This window comes from Gavia stellata, chromosome 12, assembly GCF_030936135.1.
Source record: "Gavia stellata isolate bGavSte3 chromosome 12, bGavSte3.hap2, whole genome shotgun sequence".
NCBI lineage: Eukaryota > Metazoa > Chordata > Aves > Gaviiformes > Gaviidae > Gavia > Gavia stellata.
The window spans coordinates 16,293,935-16,321,026 of NC_082605.1; the positions used below are offsets into that span (position 1 = coordinate 16,293,935).

At 43.7% G+C, this 27,092-nt stretch overlaps 1 protein-coding gene across 1 annotated transcript in view; it reads left to right on the top strand.

The window, feature by feature from the left end:
- Positions 1 to 591: 591 nt before the first annotated feature.
- The window catches only part of PTPRG (protein tyrosine phosphatase receptor type G), a 416,959-nt gene continuing 390,458 nt past the window's right edge, over positions 592 to 27,092 (top strand). The window contains exon 1 of the mRNA XM_059823043.1: positions 592 to 715. Within this exon, the coding sequence (XP_059679026.1) occupies positions 631 to 715 (85 nt within the window). The 5' untranslated portion in view covers positions 592 to 630. The remainder of the gene's footprint in view (positions 716 to 27,092) is intronic.

The window sequence follows — 27,092 nt, forward strand, 5'->3', positions numbered from 1 at the left end:
GCGCAGGGCAGCGGTGCGTGTGCGTGCGGACGAGCGGGCCCCCGCGGCGCGCGCGCCCCCGCCCCGCCGCCGCGGCCGCTTTAAGGGCGGCGGGGGCGCGCCGCCGGGGCGCCCGGCGCGCCGCCGCCTCGCCTCGCCTCGCCTCGCCGCCGCGCTGCGCTCCCTCTCCCTCTCCCTCTCCTTCGCCCCGCTTTAAAGTCTCCGCCAGGATCCGGGCTCGCCCGCCACTTCCTGTACGGCAGGATGGAGCGCGCCGGGGCCCCGGCTGACCGCCGCCCGCCCGCCCGTGCGCGGAGGCGGCTCTGAGCGCCCCGTCCGCGGCATGCCGCGCGCCCCGCCGCCGCTGCCCGCCTGAGCCGCGCCGCCCCGCGCCCCGCCGCGCTGTGCCGCGCTGTGCCGCGCGGGGGGTCCCCGCGCCCCGCCGGCGCGCCGTCTCTGTCCTCCCCCTGCCCCGCGGTTGTGGGGTTTTTTCCCCGTTGAGGGGGCGAGCAGCAGCCCCCCGCTTTCTCCCGCAGGAGGAGGGGTGCGGGGAGAAACTTATTTTCAACAAGTTTGTTGTTTTTCTTTTTTTTCGCCCCCTGTGTGTTAATTATTTTAGCCCCTCTCCCCTTTCGATGTGCGGCTTTGGACATGCGGAGGCTACTGCAACCGTGTTGGTGGATCTTTTTCTTGAAAATCACCAGCTCCGTGCTCCATGATGTGGTGTGCTTCCCCGGTGAGTGAGCGCGGCGGTTGGGGGGGTTCCCGCTGCCTCCGCCACACGTGTCCGCGACCCCCGTGAGGTGCCGGCGGGGCACCCCGCGAGTGCGGAGGATGCGCCAGGAACCGCGGAGCCCCCCTTTGGAGGGGTGGCCCCAAGGTTGGGTTTCCCCCAGCCCCGCAGCACCCTCCCGGCTGCGGGCAGCGCTGCCCGCGAGTGGGGCCGTGCGCGGTGCATGGGCTCGGCTGCGCGCTGCCGGCGCGGTATCCCCTCTCTCCCGTGCATTGCAGCCCGCGACGGCGTGGGGCGGGCGGAGGGGGTCCTTGTGCGCTGCCCTTCTTTCGCGGGGCTGCCTGGGGGCTGCCTTTGTGCTGCGGGACTGCCGCCCGCCGCCCCGAAGGGAGCGTGGCTCCGCGCTCCGACCCCTCGTTGCAGCCCCCCGTCCCCCGCCAAAAACTTAGTTGTGTGCGGGTCTCTGCCCTCCCCACCCCACTCGTGTCCGCGGTGGGTGTCTCGCCGTGCCGGCGGGCTGACCTTGGCAGGGCAGGGGGGGCGCACGGGGCTGCGCACCCGCTCCGCACCCGGGGCTGGCTCTGTGCAACCACCACCCCACACACCCGTGGGAGAGGGGTTATGCGGGCGGGGGGCACCCAGCGCCCACCGTGCTTTCCACCCCCCCTTCGCACTCCATGGCTTGTGTCTGTGCATCGCTCGTCGCCCCCCACCGAAACGCACGGGCCGCGTCTAACGGGGCCGGGTGGGCGCGCGCCCCGCGGCGGAACCCCGTGTCCCGCCCACTGGGGGCGCCCCCCGGCCCGGGGGAACTTGCAGCGCCCGCGCGGGGCTTTGGCTCCCGCCGCCTCCGCAGTGCCCCCGGCCGTCCGCCAGGGGCGCTGTCGCGCCGCCGGCGCCCCCGCGGGGCCGCGCGCCCCCCTCCGCCGGCGCGCAGCGCGGGCCCCGCCTGCTCGCAGCCCCCCGTAAGGCAGCTTGAAGCACAGCCGGCTCTGTTTTTTTTTTTTTTTTTATCGTGCCCCTCACCGCATCTGCGGCTGCAGGGATCTGCCTGGAAACGGCTTAGCACCCCCGCACGCCCCCAAAGTGGTTTTATTTACTTCTTCCCGGGCTTCCCCCCTCCTGGCAGTGATGGGGCGGGGGGGCCGTGCGGTGGGGTGCGACCGACGTGGGGTGGGTGTGCTGTGAGGGGCCTTGGGCAGGGCGAGCCCCCCTCCCCCATGACGTCTGTGTCCCCCCCCCGCGGTTCCTCCTGTCCCTTCGGTGGGCTCCTGCTGCAGCCCGGGTCCTCAGCGGCGTCCAGGTGTGCGAGCGTGGAAAGAAAGAAGTGAATTCTGGAAGCCTTATAGGAACTTCCACTTCTGATTGGTTTTTTCTTTTTTCCTGAAATACACTTTTTTCTAACCCCAAACATGGAGATAAGCAGATAGACCCATCATGTCCCGGTCCTTCCAGCAGCTTCTCACATGGTAAAATGGTGTGAAGCAAAAAGAAAATAAGTTGGAGAGAGGGTTAATAGCTCTGCAGCTGTTGAAGAAACATTTATCTTCTTTGTATTGATTTCTTCTCAATTTCAGCCCTCAGAGTGAAGCCTTTCTCTCTGGTTCTGATATATATTGTACAGTAATTACATCTAGAAGGCAGGCTCCAGGAACGCTTCAGGAAAACAAGCTATGATGTAGGTTTAATATGACAGTATTGTACGACTTGCTGATTTAGATCAGTGGTGTTTGAACCAGATAACATTTGCATTATGGTTTGAATATAAAGATGAATGCAAGCAGAGAGTAGTAGGTCTATGGACATTTGCTGTGTGTAGGTAAATTCTTCAACGCTAGAAGCGGTGAAACAGCGGTGTAATACTTAGGAATATTTCCGGGCTGTTCATCGCTGAAGGTTTGCTTGGAAAGCAAACTATTTTCCAGAAGGGCTTTTATGCATTTAGTTTTTGTACAGAGCTACCATGTTAGACCATCGTGACTTGCTTACTCTTTTATGCCTTCTTCTGAAAAGCAGTAGTATCTGGTGCGTGTGTGTGCGTGCGAGGGGGTGAAACATCGTGCTAAAGGAGGACGCTCCAGAGTCTGATCGGGTGCATCAGAGATGCCCGAGGCAGGAAAGCTGCAGGAAGGATCTCGGTGGGCTATAACAGGACACTGGTGCTGACAACATCCAATGACAAATAATGGAATTTGTGTTGGCGGGGAATCCCGGCCAGATATTAACTGTTTAGTATCTACCACAAATGTTTCAGTACCTTTTCACAGCATTTTCTAGAGAGCATTAGAGAATTAAGGTATTTGTTATTTTATGTGTTAATTTACAAGCATCTTTCTTCCCTCCGCTTCATATCTAGCTCTCTTTAAATGAAAGAGAGGTCACTATTTATTTTCTCCCCTGCAAATCACTTTACTTTGTGAAGAAACACAAAGGCTATTTTTTCTTTGTTCAGCAACAATAAATGAACCGTGTAGAAAATAAGTCTTTGCAGTATTCCTTTGTTAAGAGGATTGTAATAGGTTTTCACTGTTTAAGTAGGTATTTTTGTTGCTGTTCCTTTGGTTGCAGTAAGAGGAAGGAGTCATTCTTGCACAAAAAATATGTGGGTAAGGTTTTATTCTTTCTGAAGTGTTAAGTTTAGTGCATTGCTCTGTAGGCTTGTCACTGGTAATTGCATTGCTTAATAAATTAAACTAAGACAAGGTGAGAGAGGTTGTTTTTATGGGGTCTGTTTGCTCATTAATCTAAATTCACGGTACCAAAAATCAGTAAGAGATAAATATTAACATTACTGTGATATCCTTACTAGGTAGTTTCTCAGTGCTTTGCCAAGAGAGGATAAATATTTTTTTGTAAAGGAAAAAGTACACATTTGTGCAGTTCTTGGCTGTTGCTGTGATGATCTTGACATCTAAGGACTTACAATTGTTAGCATTCTTTTAGGCTAGATGCATAAATGAAAGTAATTTTCTGGAGTCTAGATTAGCTCTTTGGTAATGGATCAAATTGTTGCTGACCTGGTAACTGCCTGTAAGTGGGTTTTGAATTTTGAGTCTTCATAGTTCTGAGTTGAGAGTTAATTTTGCGTGTAACTGTCTTCTGCTTGGAGGAAAAAATATACTAGGAGCTTTTCCCTATGAACTAATCAAATGCTACTTCAAATATTTTTAAATGTACAGAGAAGATTGGCTTTGTTTATTAAAGATTTTACAGAGGAAGGTGCGTTGCGCGCATACAGAAATACGGAACGTACAGGAGAGGGCCCTCCAAGACTTTATTTAGTCCTGTGGCTTTTGTGAAGATGACACTTCCTACATTTTAATTATCCTTTATTTTCAGTGCCTTATTTTAAAATATGTTTTACCTTACGGGAAGTTGCTAATGGAGTCCTTGCAGATAAAGAATGTCAAGTGAGCCTCCCTGGGCTGTAAGAGCTGAGCTTGCTGGTGTGGTTCTGGGGGAAAAGACTCAAGGGAGAGCAAAGCTTAGCAGGTTTACAGGAGCTGATCCGTGGTTAACAGAGCCTGAACACAGCTTTCAAAAGTCTTCAAGTAGTCACTCTGGCTGCTAGTGCAGACTGCTCCTGTAAGAGGCTTCCTAAGTTGGGGAGCAAGGAAGAGGCATCACGGAAGAAAGGGATTTCAGTATATTCAAAAAAGAAAGGAACAGAATTTGAGGGTAACTCGGTCATATTGGGGTGTTCGCAATGTCTACAAAGCCTGTATTCAGGCTGGGGACGTTGCTCTGCTTGGAAGAGTGAGGAGGATTTTTGCCTGTGTCTATGAGTTAGGACTTCTATTACTGCTCTCTCATCCCCTCTCTCCTCTCCTTTTTGTCTAGGAAATGGGGATGAAAGGGTTTTTCATCCTGTTCAGAAAATGGATGTCTTGGTCAGAGCAGTGAGGAACTTCTGTCAGTCTAGCACAGAGATTTCGGGTTGTTTGCCTGTCCCTCCTGCATCTGTGCTGGGAGCCTCTGCTGAACAAATAGGTCCTGCTTGGCACCATAAAAATCACCGAAAAACACCTATTGATTTCAGTAGGGTGGTGGTTTCACTCCCGGTTTCTGGGTCTTTGCAGGGACATGTTGTCTGAAGTTACGTACGCGCACTCAGTTAAAGCTGTACTGTTCTCAAGTTGTGCAAGTTTAATAGTTGGGGTTTGTTTCCAATTACAGAAAAGACAGGTAACAGTGAGGAATCTTTGCATCTTATGATCAGTGCTCAAGGACTAACATACTTAGTTTTCTGAAATAAAATGTTATTAATGTTGACTCTAATTTCAATGTTCAAGTTTCATGGTTAAATTAAAGAAATTACTTCAAACTATTAATCTCAACTGTCCTTGGAAGAAAATGCTAATCATTTGGTTCCTGCTTTTTAGCAGCCAAATGAACATGTGGCATGATGTGCTCTGAAGCCTCAGGGTATAGTAATAACACTGTACTTTAGCTAATATATAACTTTAATCTGAGAAATTATGAAGAAAATGAGACTAATTTCTGTTTGCCTAAGTTACTGTGCTTCCATTTTTAAAGATCAGAGATGTTCCTCTGTGTTGACAAAATTGTAATTACTTATATTTACATGCCATGCTACTTAAAGTTTAATACTAAACAACAATTTTTAAGTATTTTAGGAAGTGGAATCTCATCAGTAGAGACAAGTGTTCTTAAGATATGGAGTCATCTGAAGATGCAGATATGCACTAAATGGGTTAATTCATGGTTTTATATATCCCTTCTGGGGACTGCTTGCTGCTTTAGGTGGCTAAATATCTTTACAAATTTTTCCCTTCTTTGTGAGGTAAACTCCTGTCAATGTGTTTTCCAAGTGAAAATTGTGGACCTGCATATTCTTGCACCAGGTTGACAGGAATGTGTCTTCATCGATTGCCAGAGTTACTCCCAGGAAGAACTGGCCTATATCAGCTTTGTGGAGACATGCAGGGGTTGGAAAAGCAGAGAAGGAAGGTGTAAATTAACGCACACTTTCATACTAAGCAGAGGAACCTGGGGCATGGCCAACTGGAGATGCCCAACTAGAAAATACCTTTTGATGAAAGCAGCTAGTTTTTACATTTGTGTGTAAATAAATCTTTAGAGAAAAAAAAATCACAGAAAAATGATCCTTGGTTGCTGTTAATTTTTCCATTACTTGGTATCTTGTGGTAGTGCTGATGATTGTGTTATCCATGTTGCAGGCTACAGATATCCATCCGCATTACTTGCCCTGGGGCAAATCGAACTGGCTTCTTTCTTGTAATGTTGCTAACAAGTGGTACAGCTCTGCAAAGTGATCTTGCCCCACTTCAGTGAGGACAGGTGTCCTCTTAGATGGATCAGGGCTACATTGGTCATGTCTTGAACTGCTTGCCTTTCAATGTCTTGCTGAGGCACAGCTGCCAGGACACAGTGGATTCCTGGTTTATGCCTTGAGCTGTCACATATTTGTAGCCTAAACAGAGGCTCTTCACACCCAGAAAGTGAACAGATGAGTGAGGGTGCAGATTGCCAGCACAGCAGTGAAGATACTGCGATACTCCATGGGTATTGCTGTTCTTGTTTCATTTTTCCTTTTCTCTGATTGCTAGCAGTATTAATGAGAAGCTGAAGGAAACAGTGGTGATGAATAACTCCCCAGCTGACTGGAGGAGGAGGGAGGACACAGGGCAGTAAAGAAGCTAAGAAGTTTGTGCAATCACTGTAAGATATGTTTTTATTACATTGAATGGGCTCACCTTACGGCAATTTGAATTAGTCTTCAAGTGAACTATGGTTAAAGTAAAATCAGTTACTACATGGCCTTGTTTTTTTTAATGTGGTTTTATTATGCATCTCTAAGTTTGCTTGGGAGTTGAAGTACTAGCGTTCTTAATTATCAAGTCATTTGAATAATGATGAACCATTTTCTAGAACTTAAGACTTGACCGCATCGTGCACCTGCCAGCAGTACTGACACATAAAATCTCAATTGACGTGGGTGTTGCAGTTTTTCTATGCATAAATGCTGCAGTGATGCCTGAATACGTTTATCCTGTACCAGTGCCTGCTTTGAGGGACTTTGCATTCATAGCATGGAGGCCTTTCTAAAGCAAATCTAGGTGTTTTGAGACTTGTATGCTTAGCTTAGGAAAGCTGCTTTGAAAAATCCTTTTCTCTGCTTGCAGATATATAATGAATGAGACCTTGAACCCTGAAGAGCTGCACTGGTATTTAGGAGCAAAATGTGGGATGTTATTTGGTCTTGTGGCAGCTGTTTTGTTCTCTTTTTTGAAGTAAAATGTGCCTGTCTCCCTGACAGAGTGCTGTTAAAGTTCTTCTGTTGGGAGTCGGTTTATTCTGCTGACAGTAAAGGAAAGCTATCTGATAACTCCTCGCAGGCATAGCAGACAGTTGTTCAGTTTTCCCACACTTCACTCTTTCCATCTTCTGTCCTTGCAGGAGGCTTGTAGGAGACGTATAAAATGCTATAATACTTGCTTTAATCGAGGCAGTACCTTGCCCTTTCCTTACTCCGATAAAAACACCTACAATTTGGATTATTGTTTTTTAGTGGTCTGAAGTCTTAGACCTGGAGTTCCTTGGTCGGTTTGTCAGACGGGTTCAAAAGCAGTGTTAGCTGTCCCAGAGTGGAAGAGTAACAAGTGGTGAACACTGAATAAGCAGGATATGAAGGTAAAATCACCTGTGCCAACGTACTGGATAAGCCATTTTTCTACTGCAGGGGTAGAAACAGTTCTGTCCTGACCCTTGCTGATCCTAAACAGTAAGCAAGTTACTTTCTTTGGGCCTCATTCCATTTCTTTAAAACAAGGATGTCCATGAAGTAACCCCTGCGCTGCTGGGGACCAGTGCCTGCCTTTGTGTCACTTTGGTGTGCTTAGAAATGTTCTCCTGCTAAATCTCTTTTTCTTTCTTTTTTCTTTTTTTCTCCCCTTCTGGATTTTAAAATTTGTTTTATATCTTAGGAGGTAGTGAAGCTAGTGATACACATCTCAAAATGAATAAGTCTTGGCTAAGATTTTTTTAGAGCAAGTTTAGTGGGTTTTTTTGATGGATGGATGTTTATAGAAGCCTCAGTTTAGTAGGCCTCAGCATGAGACTGTTGTGTCTGTCCCCCCTATTCCCCACTCCCTGGAAACTCCAAGTTGAGACAATAAAGGTACTTAGTAGCTTTCAAATAATTAAGTACAGATCTACAGTGCTATCACAAGTAAGTTTAGGAATTACATTTTTTATAGACTTTCATTGGTATTTTGAATCCTAAGGCGCTTTCAGACTTCTGAAACTATGGTATAGATTTACTGCAGTCGAAGTAGAAACAAGGGTTTGTGCAGCATGACTGTCTCTTAAACATTGCATCCATCTAGTGAATAGGCAGAGAGAACCAGTGAAATGTTTCTTCTTGTTGGCCTCCATGCTACTTGTAACTAGTTTACTTATTATTCTTATAGTGCAGTATCTCATGTATTTTGTATTTAAATCCGTGCTTAAAATACAACTAAAATTTGCCTGTTGACAGCAGTTGCATCATATTTTAATTGGTGAGAATTGCTAATGGGGTGTTCAGGTTCTAAAATTAGTTGTTTATTTTTCCTTTCTTCTTTGCCCAAGGGTTTTGCATCAGATTATATGGCTTCGGTATAACTGTTTGTGTTCCAAAGCAACACCTTTGTGCAGTTTTAGCTATTTAAGTAAGTGTTAAAAGTATGGGCTCAGTGACAGCAGTTTCAGAAACTGTGACTTTTTAAGTTGTTTCTTACTACATTGTTTATGCATTGTAAAGTGATTCTCTTTTGTTTACTGTGAATTAATTCATTGTTATCTTTGTAAACCTGGGGCACAAAATGTGCAAGTTTATAATGTTTTATCTTGGCATAATGGCAGGTCCTCAGCTGCTACAAATTGTCATAGCACGATTGATGCTACCGTTTCTGTGGCAGCTTTCATCAGGTGAGGTTTTGCACCATAACCCTCATCAAGACACTAGTCTGAAAAACGACTGTGCATGTTCTTTTCAATGTTTCCATAGGCTGGCTTTGTGTCAAAGGTGCATGGTTTTGATACTGTCTTTATGCTTATTGGAGGGTTTTTCCTTTACTGTATGGTGAAATACAAAACCATCTCTTTGTATGATTCTGCTTGCTGTGAAGCAGAGGTGTCCAGTCCTTCCGTTAAAATTCTGGCTTTCTGGAGAGACGCTTGGAATAGTTCTGTTGGGTTGTACCTAGTTTTTTGACCAAAGCTGTGGCTGTTGCAAAGGAATTTGTGAGGTCTTCTGTCAACAGCTGTCAGGTTTTTTAAAATCAATTATTTGTTTGATGCCCATTTTGAAGTGATACCCAACTTATTTTCCTTGACTAAAGCGGTTACCAAAATAAACAAACCACCAAAAATGTGGTTGTTTGAATTATTCACTGTAGCTGTGAAGCTCAAACTGCAAATATACAGCTGTGTTAACAACTGTCTTGTATATGTTTCACTTTTCTCTGCTAGTTTAAAGAGCCCTCTGGTATTTTGTTACCATGAAAGTACTTACATATTACAATAAAACCATGTCACAACATCCTGATTAACTCAGTGACCTGAACTCCACAAGTCTTTTGCGATCGGATCTTATCCAGTCCTTGAATAATAATCGTGTTTGATCGATGCTTATACTTCTCATGTTCTTCAAGAGAACAGAGTGCAGTATGAGCCAGGTAGGCCTTGGCAATGCGTGCCGCCTGGGGAGCCGGGAGGAGTGACCAGGCAGTCTGCCAGGAAGGTTTTAACTAAAACTAAAGTGATGGACTAAGTGGCCATCGCCACAAGTCTCTTCCAGTGGTGTTCTGTGCTGCATATCCCCTTCCTGTGCACCCTAAGCCCCTGGTTGCCCCTGCCCTGTGTCCGTGCTTGCCCTGGAGCCTGGAGGAGTAACGTGTATCTGCAGCTGCTGCAGCCTATGAGAGGCTGGTGGTCAAAGAGCCTCCGCTGTGCGCAGAATGGGAGCCTGATGCCCAATGTTATTACTTGCTAGAGCGTGAAGCCTGCAAGTAATGGTAATACAAATGTATTTCAATTTGTAACCTGGCCTTCTGTATCAAGATTGGACTACTTCTGTTCTGTTGCACATGTGCATCACTTGGGGAAACATGCTGATAGTACTTAACATTTAATTGCTTCTCTTGATTTTATTTGTAAATTAGAATCTAGAGGATCTGTAAGAAAAAAAACAGTAGAGCTTAATTGGACAACATTTTAGAGTAACTGAAAAAAAAAAGACGTAGCTTTCCAGCTTTTGGAGCTGAGACAAATGCAAACTTACTTATTGATCCATACATATGATATCATATTTTAACTACTGTCTAAACTGGAGGTCATCTCTATACTAGATTGCTTAAGAATCTGTCTATCTTATCACATCTTGTACTCATTTATAGTTGTTTCCATTTCTGGCTTTGTTGGAGAGACAGCTAGCGTTTCAACCTAAATTAAAATCAATAAGAAGCAATTTAGTTTGTTTTTTAACTACTAGAGCAGGCTTTTTTTTTTAGTAAACCTCTGTATGTTCAACTAAGTCACTTGGTTCTTTCCATCAAGATCATTGCCAGACCTCATTAATTCCTTATTTTTGCATATGTAGGAATGGGTTTTTTCCAGTGTACCTAACAAAATGTCAAATATGATTTAAAAATAAACATCTATTTTAAATCATCACTGAGAAATAAATGCAGTAAAGAATACTTGGCAGTTAGAAGTGGTTTAAAAACCTCTTCAGGGGAAGCATATGCTTGGGGGCTGTGGTGAATGCTGTTGACCCAGGAGTCCTGCACTGGCAGGGTAGCAGAGGCTTCCCCTGGCACATTTGGGCAATGTTCTGCAGGGATGACTTCCAGTGGAAAAAGTGGAGTCTGGGTCTCTATGCCTTCAGTCCTTGGCTTGGATATATCTGCACCACACTAATTCGTGTAAGAAGCTGTTGTCATGTTGTCAGCTGGCTTTTACCACACAGCCAGCAGATTGCCAGCAATAACAATTAACCTGGGTCAAATTCAACATGGAATTCAGACTGAAGCAATGTTGGTTCTTCCTAGATAAGGCAATGGTGAACCATAACATAATATTAGAGTAAATATCTGAAGGTAATGCTCTGGTGAAGTGTCCAAAATAGGATGTGTTGCTGCTCTGGCGAGTTGATCACAGGGTGCAGGAAATCCTCTTCTTTAGTTTGCAGAACAGGCAGCCCAAATGGACAGAAATGGACACATTACTGTGTAACGGTTATCCTCTATGTTTATGAAGTTTATGAAGGTTCAGTTTTCACTGGCAAGGCTTCCTGTCACTGGTGTAGGTATCCAGCTGGAAGAATTACATTGTGTCTTAAGAAACAGCATTTCTATAAAGGTTAGACCAGACACTGTGGTGGAAAACCTGGCTCTTGGGTGGAAGGTTTTAGTAAAGTTTTTGCTCTACCTCTTCTGGGTGAAGTTCAGTTCAGCATCTAGCAATGTTGGGCCAGTGTCTATTCATATTCTTCTGCATCTTGTTTTAAATTGTGCAAGGTGAAACTTCAGTCCCTGGAAAAGTGAATGCCAATATTTTTCTCAGATGGTTCTTTGGGCTGCTGTGATCTTGCCCAATGCTTCTCATAATTTCAGAACTGTTCAAGAATTCCTGGAGTTCTTAATTCAGAATACAAGAACCTTTTGGATGGTCTAAATCTCATTTCATGTTTAACTTTCCCTTGAAGATTCTGAGTATTATGAGCTACCTGTTACTTTAATCTCTTGGGTTGAGTTTTCTCTCACTTTTTCTTTTGCTTCTACTTGCTTTGATTCAGATATGTTAATGAGTCAAAGAAGAGGGCAAACCGAGGGCAAACCAAGGGCAAAAAGAGGCACATCTGGCTACCCTTGTAATCAAAGCAAGAGTCTGTTCCCTTAAGTAAACTGCTAAAGCAGTGTTTTGTAGGAACAAAACATAATTAGTAACTAGATGACACTGGTGAAGAGCACATTTCCTTCGTCCTTGAAGGTAACTTAAGAGTTGTGCATGAATTGCTTGAATTTGATATCAAAACAGCAAACCATTTCTTTTTAACTAATCACTTAAAACCACACAGGAATTTGTTTCACAGAATCACAGAATGTTAGGAGTTGGAAGGGACCTCTGGAGATCATCTAGTCCAACCCCCCCCCCCGCCAGAGCAGGGTCACCCAGAGCAGATTGCACAGGAATGCGTCCAGACGAGTTTTGAATATCTGCAGAGAAAGAGGCTCCACAACCTCCCTGGGCAGCCTGTTCCAGGGCTCTGCCACCCTCAAAGGAAAGAAGTTCCTCCTCATGTTCAGATGGAACTTCCTATGACCAAGTCTGTGCCTGTTACCTCTCGTCCTGTCACAGGGCACCACTGAAAAAAGACTGGCCCCATCCTCCTGGCACCCACCCCTTAAGTAGTTATAAGCATTGATAAGATTCCCCCCTCAGTCTTCTCTTCTCCAGACTAAAAAGACCCAAGTCCCTCAGCCTTTCCTCATAAGAAAGATGTTCCAGTCCCCTCATCATCTTTGTAGCCCTTTGCTGTACCCTCTCCAGCAGCTCCCTGTCCTTCTTGAAGCAGGGAGCCCAGAACTGGACACAGTCCTCCAGATGTGGCCTCACCAGGGCAGAGCAGAGGGGGAGGATAACCTCCCTCGACCTGCTCGCCACACTCTTCTTGATGTACCCCAGGATGCCATTGGCCTTCTTGGCCCCAAGGGCACATTGCTGGCTCAGGGTCATCCTGTTGTCCCCCAGGACCCCCAGGTCCCTTTCCACAGAGCTGCTTTCCAGCAGGTCAGCCCCTAACCTGTACTGATGCAATGGGTCTATTCCACCTCAGGTGCAGTACCCTACGCTTGCCTTTGTTGAATTTCATAAGGTTCCTCTCTGCCCAACTCTCCAGCCTGTCCAGGTCACGCTGAATGGCAGCGTAGTCTTCTGGTGTGTCTGCCACTCCTCCTAGTTTTGTGTCATCAGCAAACTTGCTGAGGGCACACTCTATCCCTTCATCCAGGTCACTGAGGAATATATTGAACAGGACTGGACCCAGTACTGACCCCTGGGGAACACCACTTGTTACAGACCTCCAACTAGACTCTGTGCCACTAATCCCAACCCTCTGAGCTCTGTCCATCAGCCAGTTTTCAATCCACTCCCCTGTCTCTTCATCTAACCCACACTTCCTAAGCTTGTCTATGAGGATGATGTGGGAGATGATGTCGAAAGCCTTGGTGAAGTCAAGGTAGACAACATCTACTACCCTCCCCTCATCTATCCATCCAGTCATGCCATCGCAGAAGGCTATCAGATTGGTCAGACATGACTTCCCCTTGGTGAACCCATGTTGACTACTTCTGATAACCTTCTTTTCCTCCAGATGCTTTGAGATGATCCCCAGAACGAGCTGTTCCATCATCTTCCCAGGGATGGAGGTGAGGCTGACTGGCCTATAGTTTCCTGGGTCTTCCTTCTTGCCCTTTTTGAAGACTGGAGTGACACTGGCTTTCCTCCAGTCCTCGGGCACTTCACCTGTTCTCCAGGACCTTTCAAAGATGATGGAGAGTGGCCCAGCAATGACTTCTGCCAGCTCTCTCAGCACTCGCGGGTGCATCCCATCAGGACCCATGGATTTGTGGATGTCCAGTTTACTTAACTGGTCTCTAACTTGATCCTCCTCAACCGAGGGAAAGTCTTCCTTCTTCCAGACTTTCTCTGTTACCTCCAAAGTCTGGGACTCCTGAGGGCTGGGTGGAGCAGTAAAGACTGAAGCAAAGAAGGCATTCAGTAACTCCGCCTTCTCTGCATCATCTTTCACCATGGCACCTGTCTCATTCAACAGTGGGCCCACATTTTCTCTAGTTTTCCTTTTGCCTCCGATGTACTTGAAGAAACCCTTCCTCTTGACCTTGACATCCCTTGCTAGGTTTAATTCCAAGGGGGTCTTGGCTTTCCTAGTCTCATCCCTGCATACTCTGACAGCATTCTTGTAATCTTCCCAAGTGGTCAAGCCCTTCTTCCACGTACTGTAAACTTCCTTCTTCCACTTGAGCTTTTTCAGAAGCTCCTTGCTCAACCATGCAGGTCTGCTTCCCTTTTGAAGGAAGTGGGACTTGAATATCACCCAGCTGCCTTGACCCCCCCCTACCTTCTAGAGCCCTAACTCATGGGATTTCTCCAAGCAGTTCCTTGAGGAGATCAAAGTTAGCCCTCTTGAAGTCCAAGGTTGCAATCCTACTTGTTTTGTGCATACTACACGTGATCCTAAACTCTCTCTTCTCATGATTGCTACAGCCAAGGCTGCCCCCAACCTTAATGTCTTCCACCAGTCCCTCTTTGTTTGTCAGTACTAGGTCTGTTTATGTGCCAAGAAGCCAGCTGTGTTTAAAAATATATGAGCAGACCTGGTACACAGTGTTCCAGGAATGTAAGGTAAAAGTGACTTGTCCACATGCTGGTGACACCTATCCTAAGTGAATACCGAGCCATAGGTCGATACAAGGAGTAATACATTACAGGATAAACAGATTCCCTGTCAAAAACGTAATTAATACCTCATGTCAAACACTATCTGCATGTACTGCTTTCTCTATTCCATGTTATTAAGCAGTGTGACCTTTTGTCTTTCAACAATTAGCTTTCAAGGTGAAAACCAACTTAGAAAATTAACATTTTTCATTGGATCGGAGGAGTCTTACAGTTTAGCAGTAGTCTTGATTACACCTTCACGCTTTACAGTTTTGATTGCTATCTTGATCAATGACTCTTCATTTCTGTAGTTTGAGATTGCATTCCCCTATTTGCTTCTGTATTTGGGAAACATCATCAGGCATTTTGGGTGCAGGCTGTGACTGCAAAGCCAGATGAGGCTTGTAAGATGCACGCTGTCAACGGGTAACAACTCTAGCTTGTCTCATTTGCACTCTATTAGTAACAAGTTCACTTGCTAAATAATTCTGTTCTGATCTTCAGTTTTTAATTTACCTGACAGTTGTGCTCCCTGTTGAACTGAGACTATGAGCACCCACTGTAATAAAGCAGTGCTCTCTTTCTTTGCAAAACCAGGTGTTTGTAAACTACATACACTGAGTATGAGAGACAGGGCTTACAGTTTGATTTGCCTTTTTGCTGCTATTCGTGAAATAGAGGCCATCCTGGAGTTTGCTACATTTTGTTGTATTCCTTGGAAATAATGTTGAAGCGCATGGGCCTTACTGAGAGTATTCTTTCTTGATGAGCTGGAAGTAAAATACATCATTTTGGTGAGCGCCGTTTCTGTTCTTACTGACTGTCTGGGCCATACAATACTGAACGAAATAGAGGATCAAAGCCAGTAGCACTGTCCTGTCTGCCTTGGAAAGCTGATGAATGGTTCAGTGCTTCCCTTGATGCCTTTCAGTGACTTCTGCTGTGATCGATACAAGCAGCGTCAACAAAAATTGGACCCTTCTGCTAGCTCTCATGCTTGCAAGTAAAGTGGAGAAAGCTCTATTTGTTTTGCTGCTTAAGCCCTTGCTGTCCTCACACATGTGCTATGTGAGAGGCCTGCTTACCCGTTTGTTTTATTACGTGACTCTGCTGTCCTGCCTTCCAGGATGACAATTCAGTGGTGTCAGGCTGGTTGCGAAGGAGCTAATACTGTGGTTTTGTAAACATCCAAAAAAACCCAAAACTCCAGAGATCTTTCAGCTGGACTGTAAGGATAATACACTGTTAGTGTCTTTAATTTGCAGCCTCTCTCAGAAAGAGCTTAAGCTGAAGAATTGTCTGTTATTCAGAACTATCAATACCTTTAGAAAGCTTCTTTGCCATTTCCTTGCTCTTTCATCTTGACTGTCTTCCACTGATGAATTGTTCTGATGGTCATTGGCCTTTGTGGTTATTCTGGTAGTCTTTGCCATGTAGGTTCCTGAGCCATCCTCCTTGCTGCAACACCAAAATCCAGCAAGAGCTTCCTGAGCACTGTATTGTCTTTGCTGTAGGTGTTTGCCTCTCATCTGCATGAATGCTTTGAACGCGTCCATTTGGACGGGGCCTCCTTTCTTTGCCCTCTGGTGTAGCTGGGCCCTTACGCTTATGCAGTGCTTGCTATCCAGGCCTTATGTGGGCTTCAAGCAGGAATTGCCAGTGCCTGAATGCATAAGCTGAGGCTAGCTGTGTCATTCATCCCCTTGTTGCTGAGCAGTTGGAGCAGTCTTCCAGACATAGGGACCTGATTTCTCAGTTATTTTGTATCTCACCCTTTCTGGCAAGGAGGATGCTGTGATGCTCTAGGATCAGTCTTCTGCTCTCTCTGGTCTGTTGAGTACTTCTGAGGTGCTATTTAGAATTCAAGTTGCTATGTGTTGCTATATATGTATATTTATGCATGAATACTACTGCTTTTAAAACCTGGCATCATAATAACTAAGCTTAGGGATTATATACGTGAATAGGTTTCTTCCATTAGTAAAGCAGTTAATAGGTGGATTAGAACGAATATTCAGATGTTGTAGTAGTAAAGTAGAACTGACTTCACATAGGGGATTCATAACGTGTGTCTTTATCCACGCTTAGAGACAAAATTGTGAAATGAGATTTTTTTTTTTGAAGATTAGTCTTGTCCAAAGAACAGATGAGGCTACTTTATAGGACAGGAAACTTCTTGGGTAGGTGATAGTGAAGTCAGATGGCCTTGTGATTCCTTTGGCTGAAGTGTGTTAGCTAATGCTTTTTTGTAAAATTTGAAGCCAGAGTTGTATGTATATGAGATCTGATAGCATCTGTTAATTTTGCACCAGTATTGAAGTGGTATGGGGAAAGGCTATATCACATAGTAACAGGTAATTAGTTATACAGCACTGTTGGTTTTGGTCTGGAAAAAACCCTTCCTGTTCAATTCAGTGGAGATTTCTACCTTGAGTGTGATGGCGCAACGTCAGATGAAATCTGGTTAGTGAGTGATTTATTGCAGTGTTGACAAGAAAAAACTATCTACTGCAGGATACATTGATAGAGGACAATGACACTTCATTGCAGTTTCTTCCCTGAAAAGCTACAGTGGCACTGATGTTTTATTGTTTACGTGTTGCTTCATCAGTTTGGGCAGTTTGTGTCATGGAGGGGAAATGTGTGGCAATTGTTTTCAAACGCTAATGCCCATAGATGCATTTTTTTTTTCCAATGAGTAAAATCAGTGAAGAAGCAAACTACTTGTACAATCATGCTTGCAGTCAGATTGCTCCCTTTTCCTGTCTGTGTTCCATTTTACCAACTATATATTTTCCTCAGTGTTTCAAGAAGAAGACTGAAAAAGCAATAGAAACTGTGGTAACAGAGTCTGTGTAAAAACATATTGGTGTTCTAAAAATCGGTTTAATTTTAGCACATATTTTAACATAAACTTCACCTATATTTTTCTTTGCCGCTTCTTCCCTTGTTCAGCTGTTTTCCATTTGTTGCCCAGAATTCTCACTATGCAACACATGAGAATTCTGCAAGTGACAATTATAAGGAAATTGCATAGTATAATATACCAGATCATAGGTGATTTGCCCAAGGCATAAAATAATTGAGGGGATCTGATGATAATTCTGAAGGGGAAAAAAACCCCAACTGATCTGGGGGACTGTGTATTGTAAAATCTTAGACTTGATAGTTTCTAGTGTCCTGGTTTGAACCTTACTTTGAAGAAATGTAGGCCTTTAAGAGCTATGGGGTGTATTGCTCCTAAAGACCTCAATGTCTCCTGATGTTCCAGTATCCCTGAGAAGGGCACCAATGGATTGGGCCATAGCTGTTTTTGAAATGACGAAGCTGGACAAACATGCTAAAAATTCCTTCTGAAGTTGGCTTGCGTGTAACCAGCACGTCTCAGATGACAGTCTGCATTTTCATCACTTTCAGGATGTTGAACCAGGTTGAATTGCTCTCGCTTTTGTTACTGGAGTTGGAGCCGACAGCTACAGGAAAGCTTAATCTGATACCCTGTCTTCCTTGCAATGAAGGCCAGTGTGAACGCATCGCACCTGTGACTGGCAAACTGAACTCCTTTGTTCTCCTTAGACCGAAGTCACTCCTGATTAAGAAGCATTTAAATTTAATTAGACTTGAACAGACTGGACCATGTTCATCACAATATACCCATACACACAGTCTGTCCTGGCTCCTTATGTTCCTGTATCTTGTGTGAGGTTTAAAACATTGCAGTGAAAGGAGACACTAGGGAAGGCATCCAGTTGTTTCCGTGCGTTCAATGACATGGATTGTTTTGGTCAGAGAAACGGTGTGAGATTCCTCATTGCATTCTCCCAGCTGTTTGAGTGTGGCTTGAGGGTTCTGGTTTGGTTAATGTGGGAGCTTGGATAACTGAAGATGTATGTTTGGATGAGAAGCTCTGAGGAGGTGGCTGTGCTTTCTCCTTCCCAGACTCTGGCTCAGCATGGTGCTGGCAAAGTTATTGATGCTGCTTTCAAGACTTGCTGCACAAGGACGAAGTTGCATGCCCAGGCATATGCACTCAAGGCTGACTGAACCAGCTTGCTGAAGCCAGGACGGCTTCTCTCACTGTTGTGGCAAAGGAGAAGGTAAACTCCTGTGCTGCAGTTTGGGCTCAGCTGAATTTAGGTATCAAATGGCAAGACTTCCTCGTGCTTTAATCCCCGTGGAGATGAAAAATGGGAGGGCAGCCAGGGTACTGTGGATCTCTCTGCATCTTGGGAGAGAGGAGCACCTTTCTGGTGGGGAATGAAGGGTCTCGGTGCGTTGCTCTGCCAGACAGCCTTCTTGGCCTGGGACTTACACATGCAGATATCAGCCTAGCTGGTTTCTCTCCTTGGGAATGAAGGCAGAGAGAAGTGTTTGTTGCACAGCAATAGATTGATCTGTTTGAGTGAATCCAAGATGCTTGTGAGGACTCTGTGGTATCTGTGAGCAGTTTTTCAGGATAGGAGACATCCTTAAGGGTCCTAATGTCTGACAATGCTGAGTATGAATACCTTGACCATGAGGAAGAGATGGTGTATATTCCCCAGAGAAATTGGTTTTTCTTTTAATGGCTTTAATTTCTTTTGGATGCACCTGTTTATCAGAGCACCCTACAATTCGGAGAAAAGAAGACTTTCCTCAGCGTTACCTGAGTGTCTCTGACCTAGAGGATGTTACAGCTGCACTTTCACCCTTTGAGCTTCTGTAAGGTTGGCTTCAGGATAGATCTGGTTTACTCTTGAGCTTCATAATCATGAAGTCGGCATTGATACTGAGCTGGTGGAATTTTTCAAAGAGGACAAATAGCAGTAGTCTTTCCATTCCTCTTTAATCAGATAACTCTCTTCTGAGAGAGGGTAGGAGCTGGTAAACTGATGTGCAGTGGCTGAGACAGATCAAAAATGATACATCCACTAATTACCAAATAGTTTCTGAAAAAGCAATTCTTTTTGATGTGTAAAATAAATTGTCTCTGGGTGATGGTATTGGTATGCTGTTGATCATTCAACAACCGTCTTTGCAAGCCTAAGTTTTCATTTAAAAAGGCATCATTGCCTGTTAAATATTTGGACATTCATACTCCCCCTGGGTTGATCAACTATTTGAAATGAATTATATCACAGTGCTGTCACAATTAAAGAATGGCATGCTCAGGTGAAAGGGTTTGTCTGTTTCATAGATTGGAGAGAGATGCTCAGTGAAAATGATCATCCTCCCAAGGTTAAATTATCTATTTAAAGCTCCTCCAATTACAATGTTGGATAGAAGGATTTTTTTTTTTTTAATGTGGATAATAGTTAGCAGAGGACAAATGACATAATTGGAGGGGGAGAGAGAGACTTCATACGTGCTTGCTTCTAAAAGAGTGAGAGGGATAAGGAGAAGACAATGCCAGGGAACTGCCTTCAGACATCTTAGTCCTTTCTGGTTGCCTTAATCTCAAGCAGTCTTTGCAGGTTGGGAAAGAAAGAAGAGTTAGTATTTGTCTAAAAGCTTCCTGGGACTTCTCCCAGGTGTGCTATGTGGGGCTTGATGCCATCTGGCCTTTTTGTAAGAAAAAGTGAAAACAGCAACCCTCATATTAGGATGTATAAATAGTCTACTTCTTGCTCTCATATATAGCGCAGAAGAATGTATTAGCTGGTGAGTTGAATTGACGTATTCCTTTGTGCACAAGTTATAGCAACTTAGATGAAAATTACACTCATAGCAAGAGAATGCACTCTGTTTAAATTAGATAAGGAGATTGTGACAGAAAAAGATCATTGAATGAAGGGGTTTTTAAACTAGCCAGTGAAATAAATGTATGACTTCAAACTTTGTCTTGCCAGAATTTATTAATAAAACACAATGAGGTTTTTGGAATACAATGAAGACCTCTTCCTTGGAAGGTTACAGAGTAATTTGTGTAATTGTGTTTGTATAATTTGACTTCAAGATATGTCCTTGTAATTTGGTAAACTGCAGGTCTTGCTCTGATCTATTGCATTTTTTTTATGCCTCATATTGATGCATCTAATTGCCTCATAAGTGTATACTCAGTTTAAAGCCATTGCACTGCCCTCTGGACCTTGAGAAATTCACCTTCTGGTCTGTAATGATAATCTCTGTATGGATCTTATCTGTGAAGCAGTTGGCCACCTTTGCTTGCTTCCTTACTAAGTATACACAGCTAATTGCTGTTCTGAATAACCTCATCTTGCTATGGCACAGCTGAAGAAAATGTACTGTATGATGCCTTAATTTTTCCCAGCTGCAGGATGCCCTCTTTTGGCAGGGAAGCCAGAACACGGCAGTCACAGGCATCCTCTTGTCAGGAGCTGGCTGATCCTCACTGAGAAAATCCCCTCGCGCTCTATGGGTACGGCACTGCTTCAGCTGGTCCTTTACTGAAAGCGTGTTTCCTGCTGGAACGGGGTCGAAGAGTAGCTTTGGGCAAGGCAGTGATCAGTGCTGGTAGGATGTGTGTGTCATTATGAATATACTACCCTAATGCAACTCTCTTATTAAATGGGTTTTAAACTCTCGAGTTTTCTCAGGACAGAAGGAGTGCTGAAACAGCTAGACAGACTTGGAAAAAAGTTACCATTTTAGTGCTACTTTGTTGCTGAACTCCTTTGAAATCAACCGAAAATGTGGGCGAACAATTTATATTCTAAGGCTTTAATACTATGTGTTGAGTTTGTTCACCTAGAGAATGAGAGATGAGATTGCTCTTGGCTGATGAAGCAGGGAGAAATTTTAAATCTTTGCTCTTGGCTGATGAAGCAGGGAGAAATTTTAAATCTGGGATGAAAGCTCAAAACACTGCAGAGGGAGGTAAAAATAAATTGGTAAGATGTGCCCGTGGGAGGGTTGAGGACAGAGTCATGTTGAGGAGTCGAGTCACTGTAACTCTAGGTGTAGACAAAGCTGATTTAAAGATGGGTTTTTATTGTGTTGCAGTAATTTCTCCGTTGGCTTTACACAGCAAGGCCTGAAGAAATGGCTGTTGTTAAAACCATTGGAAATGTAAAATGTCTTTAAATCTTAAAATTGCACAGAATTTTTTGAAAAAATTATTTAGGAAAGATACGTCTTCACATATGTATTGATTCTTAAATGAATGGTGTGAGACTTGAAAAGAAATTGCACCATTTACAATTTATTTCTATGTCCTTGGATTGAAATACTATGTATAGAGTTCAGAGCAGAAGACGTTGAGTGAAGTTATACAAGCTTAATAAAAATAAACCTACACATGACTTTGCATAAAGGGGGGAAAAATCAAAGGACTAACAAATTTGCATAGATAACATTTGAATTGTTAATTCATATTGCACTTCATTGCAAGGATGTCATTTTTAATTAAGAATAAAATGTGGTAGATACTTTAAATGGGAAGTGATTATAATTGCAGATGGAAATCGAGGTAATGAGAACTGGTTTAATTAATTGTTAAAACTTAAAATTTTTGTTTTTTGTTTATAAGCTTGTGGTCTGTGGACGCTGACATTTGTTTTGTAGATGTGTATATTTAAACATGCAACGATTAAGGCATGAAATGTTGGCAGTAAACACAGTTTCAGTCTGAGTTGTGTCAGTTACTTGAACGGGTCTGTCTGTATGGATGGACTTTTGAGCATCTTTGGTAGACGGTCTTTGCTGTTTGCAGGATTGGTGTGAAATTGCAGTGTAAAAACTCTATTCCCAAAATGTCCTTTTTAAACCATATTTGTCTTTCACTGTGGGTTTCACAGATGGTGGAGATACTTCACTGGAGAAAAATGAGGCGTTGTTTGTAGCAAACAACTGTTGCCTTTGAAGTTCTCCATTGATGAATATGACAATACCGTACTGACCTGAATTTAACTCTGCAAGATTTTGTTGATCTGTTGTGCTCTGGCCACGGTTAACCGACGTGGCCATTCAGGAAGCTGTGGGCAGCTCTTCATAATGGTGAGCAGATCCATGCTGTGGAGGAGGGAAGGAGAACCCGGGGTGTGCAGCTCCTATCATCGAAAACCCAACGTATGTCTGGGAGGCTCCACAGAGCAGCCCATCCGGCAAAGGTCTGCCAGGGAAGAAGACGGTGATACTGAAGGGAAGGAAACTCCAGGTCTGTGCAGAAGCAGCCCTGCTGTTTTGCTGTGCCCCAGCGGTATTTTGGACACAGCCTGTTCTGAGCAGCATTGGATGCTGCCACTCTTGGAGAAGGTCCTTTGGCCCTGTGTGCAGCACCGGAGTATAGGCCCGTATGGGGTTTGAGGGTCGGGAGCTCTGGGGTTGCACTTAACTTCTCAATATGCACTTGGTAATTTTTTTTTTCTTGTCAAAACTTTGTCAAGGTCTCTTGAGATGTACAGCCGTGTGTTTAGGGAAATGCAGCATGAAAACCTACAAACCAACCACTTCCTATTCAGATAACTATGACACCTGAGGTAAAGAAAAATATTTGTATAGAATTCTTAGAAATAGAGGGTACTTCTGCCATTTGAAATAAGTTTACCAAGCTTAGAGCTTTGCATCCAGAAAGGATTTGAAGTGAAAAAAAAATTAGTGTTGCCACTTATGTTAAGAACCATGTATGAAGTCTCTGTCACCTCTGGCTGCGGAGGGGCTTGAAGAGAACTGCAGCTAGCACTAATTAGAGCTGTGTCTGAATCTTCTGTCTGTTGGTGCGAGAATGGACTCTCGAAGTGATTGGCAGGAGCTACCTGGCTGCTCTAATTCCCTAAAGAGCTGCTCTGTTGCATTGTAGCACATCACAAATGAAACAAGTGTTTACCAGAAGGGACCAGCTAGCATGCCCCAATGATCCATGCAGCACAGATGCTGAGATTTAACGCAAGTTATGCAGTGTGCTGGGTGCTCATAGCTGTAATAAAGATGCACTACAGTTTTTTTCTGAGAAGTCTAGGGTTTTGATTCCTGCAGATTTCATTGCTCTGTGAGGCTCTGCAGAATGGGTGGAAAAGAAGGTTTGGCATACCAAGGAGTTGTGTAATCTTTTCAATGTGTGTGGTCGGTTGTTTTTTTGTTTTGTTTTAGATTTTTGTCTTGTCACGTGGAAAGCAGTGCTTCAGCTGAAATTTAGCTTGTGTTACCCATGTTGGTAATAGGAAAAAATTTTGTCAAAGTAGATAAAAACTATATATGCAGAAAGACATATCTCTGCTTGGTTTTGTTGCCCCTGGGTAAATAAAATAGAAACCTAAGAAGTAAACTAATATTCAGTAAAATGATAAAAGAATTTACTTGAATGACAACGTAGTGGATTTTTTTTTGCCTCTGAAGTACGCAACCAGAGATATGAAGTATGGTAATGTCACTAGGGTAATATACAGCTGATAGCAGTGCATTCATTTGCATTTCTTCCCCTTACCTCGTGTTTCTTTTTTTCCCTGAAGCACATGTGTTGGGAATTGAAAATGCAGTTTGCCTATTATACACTGGCAGTAATCTTTCAATTTTTTTAATGTAAAAAATGAGGCCACAAACACGAGCAGCCACTGATGTATGGGGCTATTGATGGGAATTGAATTTGCAAAGGGAAAATGGGATTTGGTTGTAGTCTGAAATGATAATGATGTAGCCCAAATGGATTTGTAATGGTCATTCATTCTTTTTTTTCTTCTGCAATTTTGTGGTTTGACAAAACATATTTATGCAGGTGACTATGAAAGTGGCATAGGTTCACTCTGAGTGGGAGTTAATAGCTAATGGCAAATAATAAGTACACAAAGTCTGAACCTGTTCCCACAGACTTCATTAGATGACGGAAGGGATGCTGTGATTTATTTTCCTAAGAGGGGAAAAAACGGTTGGGGTAGTGCTTCTTTGTGAGATTTAAGAAATAATAAAAAGAAGACGTACCTTGACATGAATTCTTAAAAATGTATTGATTTGTAGTATGAACCTAGTGAATGCTTTATGCAGCCCAACAAATGTATGAGACACTTTGCACTATGTCTAGATAAACAAAGACTTTACCCTGAAGAGTTTCCAGTCTAACTATGATCATACTAATACGCATTACATTGAGGTGCTGCGTTAGAGACTTGCGTTCCTGTAAGCTGTAGCTGTACCTGTGTGACACCCCCCCCCCCCCGCCTATAGTCTGAATTTGTAATTTGGGCTGCCAGGGGACTGCAGAATTGTCTATATATCCTGGGTGCAGTTTTCTGTGCCTTATGGTAACTTCCATGTTGGTCTGATTTCAGTGGAGCTCTGGCTTCCCTCCTGTGGAAGCGAGGGGAGAATGACATGCCAGTGTTCATATGCTCGGAACAAACTGCTGGTGACAGGAAAATGATAATTTAATGATGTGGATGGATTTTTGGCTTTGTTTTCCTCTTGCTTCTATTTTTTTCCTTCTTTTTTTTGGACCAGTGAACGTCACACTTGTAGACTGTCTCCATTTTGACTGGAGTCAAAACGTCCTTGTTAAATGCCATACAATTTAAAAGTATGAATAGAAGTAATTATGGAGTATAGGAAAAGTGCTTCTGGTTTTATAAAAATATTCCTTATTATAAATATTTCAATTTAAAATCAATACAGCCAGTGGTTCAGATGCAAAGGCTGAAACACACGCCCATGTAAAGGAATCTGCCCTCAAGCTGTAGAAGACAAAAAGGGAGCGTCTGGGGAAAACCAGTGCTGATCTACCTGTAGCTAATATTGCCCCTGTTTTCCTCTCGCCGCTGATTAAAGCCTGAGCTTTCTGAAAAAGAGCTTGGCTTAATGCTCTGAAGCCAAGCTGTGATGCAATCCTTGCGGGGCCTTCCCAGGGGAGCGCAGGCACCAAGAGGATCGCTGGTGCGCGGCGGGAAACCGCCTATTGTGAGCAGAATCGCTTAAGTGTTTCCTGCAACGTAACTTCAGCTATTTTGGCTACAGGCCTTACTGCTTTTGTATTATTTTTTTCTTTGTAAGCATTCCATGAATGGTCCTGATGCAGAAAGGCTGTGAGCACCATAAGTCTGTTTATTTTAATTGGCTTTGCTATCCTGATAAGCTAAAGGCAGAAGGAGCCAGGCGGCTCAGAGGGCTGTGGGTGGGGTTTCGTTTGTTTAAATATCAGCATTTGGAAACTGCTGGTTTGTTTTATAACCAAGCGAGACTAATGTGGGCTGGGTTAGTCTGACATCCCGTTTGTGTGAACTGTTTGGGGCAGAGACTGTTTCCCTGTCTGTACAGTGTTCAGCACACTGCAGACCTCTTCAGAGCTTTCAAGTGCTGCAGCAGTATAAATAGCACTAAGGGACGGTACTTTTCTCTGTCTCCTTCCTTTGTGAAGGATGGCAGTTTCCTCTCCCCGTCCATTGTTTTGGTCTGTTTTGCACAGTGATAAAGAAAAAGCTCCAAGTACCAAGACGTGCCTGTCACTCTTCAATAGTCACCTTTGAATCCAGGAAACCTGTGCTGGCTCTGTCCCTATAAGAGTGCTTAAAGGATAAGTGCTGAAAGAAGCAAAGAATTTTGTTTTGACTATGAAATTGCTAAACATTTCCCCTCTGAATTTTCAAATGTTAAAATAAAACTAGATTTGCCAGTGGTTACTTTAAAAAATACTATTTTACCTTTTTAATCTCTTGCATTGGTTCTAATAGAGTATATTTTCTGCACGAGATTTAATCTTATTTTTTGTCTATTTAGGACTGGCTGCTAAACAAGCCAATTACTTCTTATTATATAGTAGTTAATGTTTGAAGCAGTGGCCTAGGACTATCTGGGCTGTGATGTAATTTGCACTTGTAACGAACACAATCTGGGGGGAAGGTGGACCCCTAAAAAGTTATTTTGCAGTTTCACGCCAGTGCAGTGAGTGTTGTGAAAGGTCGGGTACCAGCAGCGGTAAAGCTGAGCTGACACAGGGTTTTGGGTGTCTCCGCAGTAGAGTAGCATAGTTGCGGGCATTGCTGGAAGCCATGAGAGCTCGCAGAGAGCACAAGCCTACAGATAGCCTATTTGACATTCTGACTTTGTGCTCAAGGCACAGCCAAATAACGGTGGATGGAACCATTATGTTGTTGACTGTTGGAGCAGAAGCTCTTCGCTAACGTAGGAGAGACTCATACTTCACGATATTAAGTTTCATACTGTGCGTGCCCAGTCAGGTGTGTTATGTTGCAGCCATCAGTACCTTTGGTTTAATGGTGTGTTCCTTCTGCATCGGCTCAACAGCCATTGTCACCTCTTGGTTTTAACTCAGAAACATACTTAAACATGAACTTAACTCTGGAATTCTTTAAGTGTGTTACTGAATTGGAGCCAAAATGGTGAAAGTGAGTAGTTTCTCACTAAATAAGTAGATTATTTTTCTTTTAAGAAAGAACTTTTCTTAAGAAAGAACTTACAGATTTTGTAAAGCCATGTAGGTGATTGTACTGCTTGATGTTTCCCTTCCATTTTGGCAAAATAAGTATTTGTTGCTCTAATAATTTGCTGCATGTACACTTCAAATGCCCTTTCACACACTGCAAAGGGAAGAAAATTGATATGCCAGTGCAACCAAATTTGCTCGGCTAGAGGTCTTGTGAAGTCTCTGTTTTGTTCTGAGGTGGGTTGTCTTCTGTCTCCTGCAATTCAGTAGAGGTTCGCACTGCTGCAAGTCCATTATGAAGTGTTTTGGTGATACCGTATTTATAAGATGGAATTGTCGGGTGTAACCCAGTAATGTTCTGGTTGGTCAGTGAAAGTATTTTTTTATAGTCTATCTAGGTATGTGCAGACATTTGTTCTGAACACTTTTATTCAATGGCTCAGGGTTCAGTTGTTTTACTGGAAATAGCAAGTATTTTTTGTCTTCTCCTTACTTAGCACCCGCATAAAACATTATGCTCATGAAACATTTATGGTAGCAATCCATTAACAGGAAGACGAAGGTTTTCCTCTAAAGAGAATGGCCAAA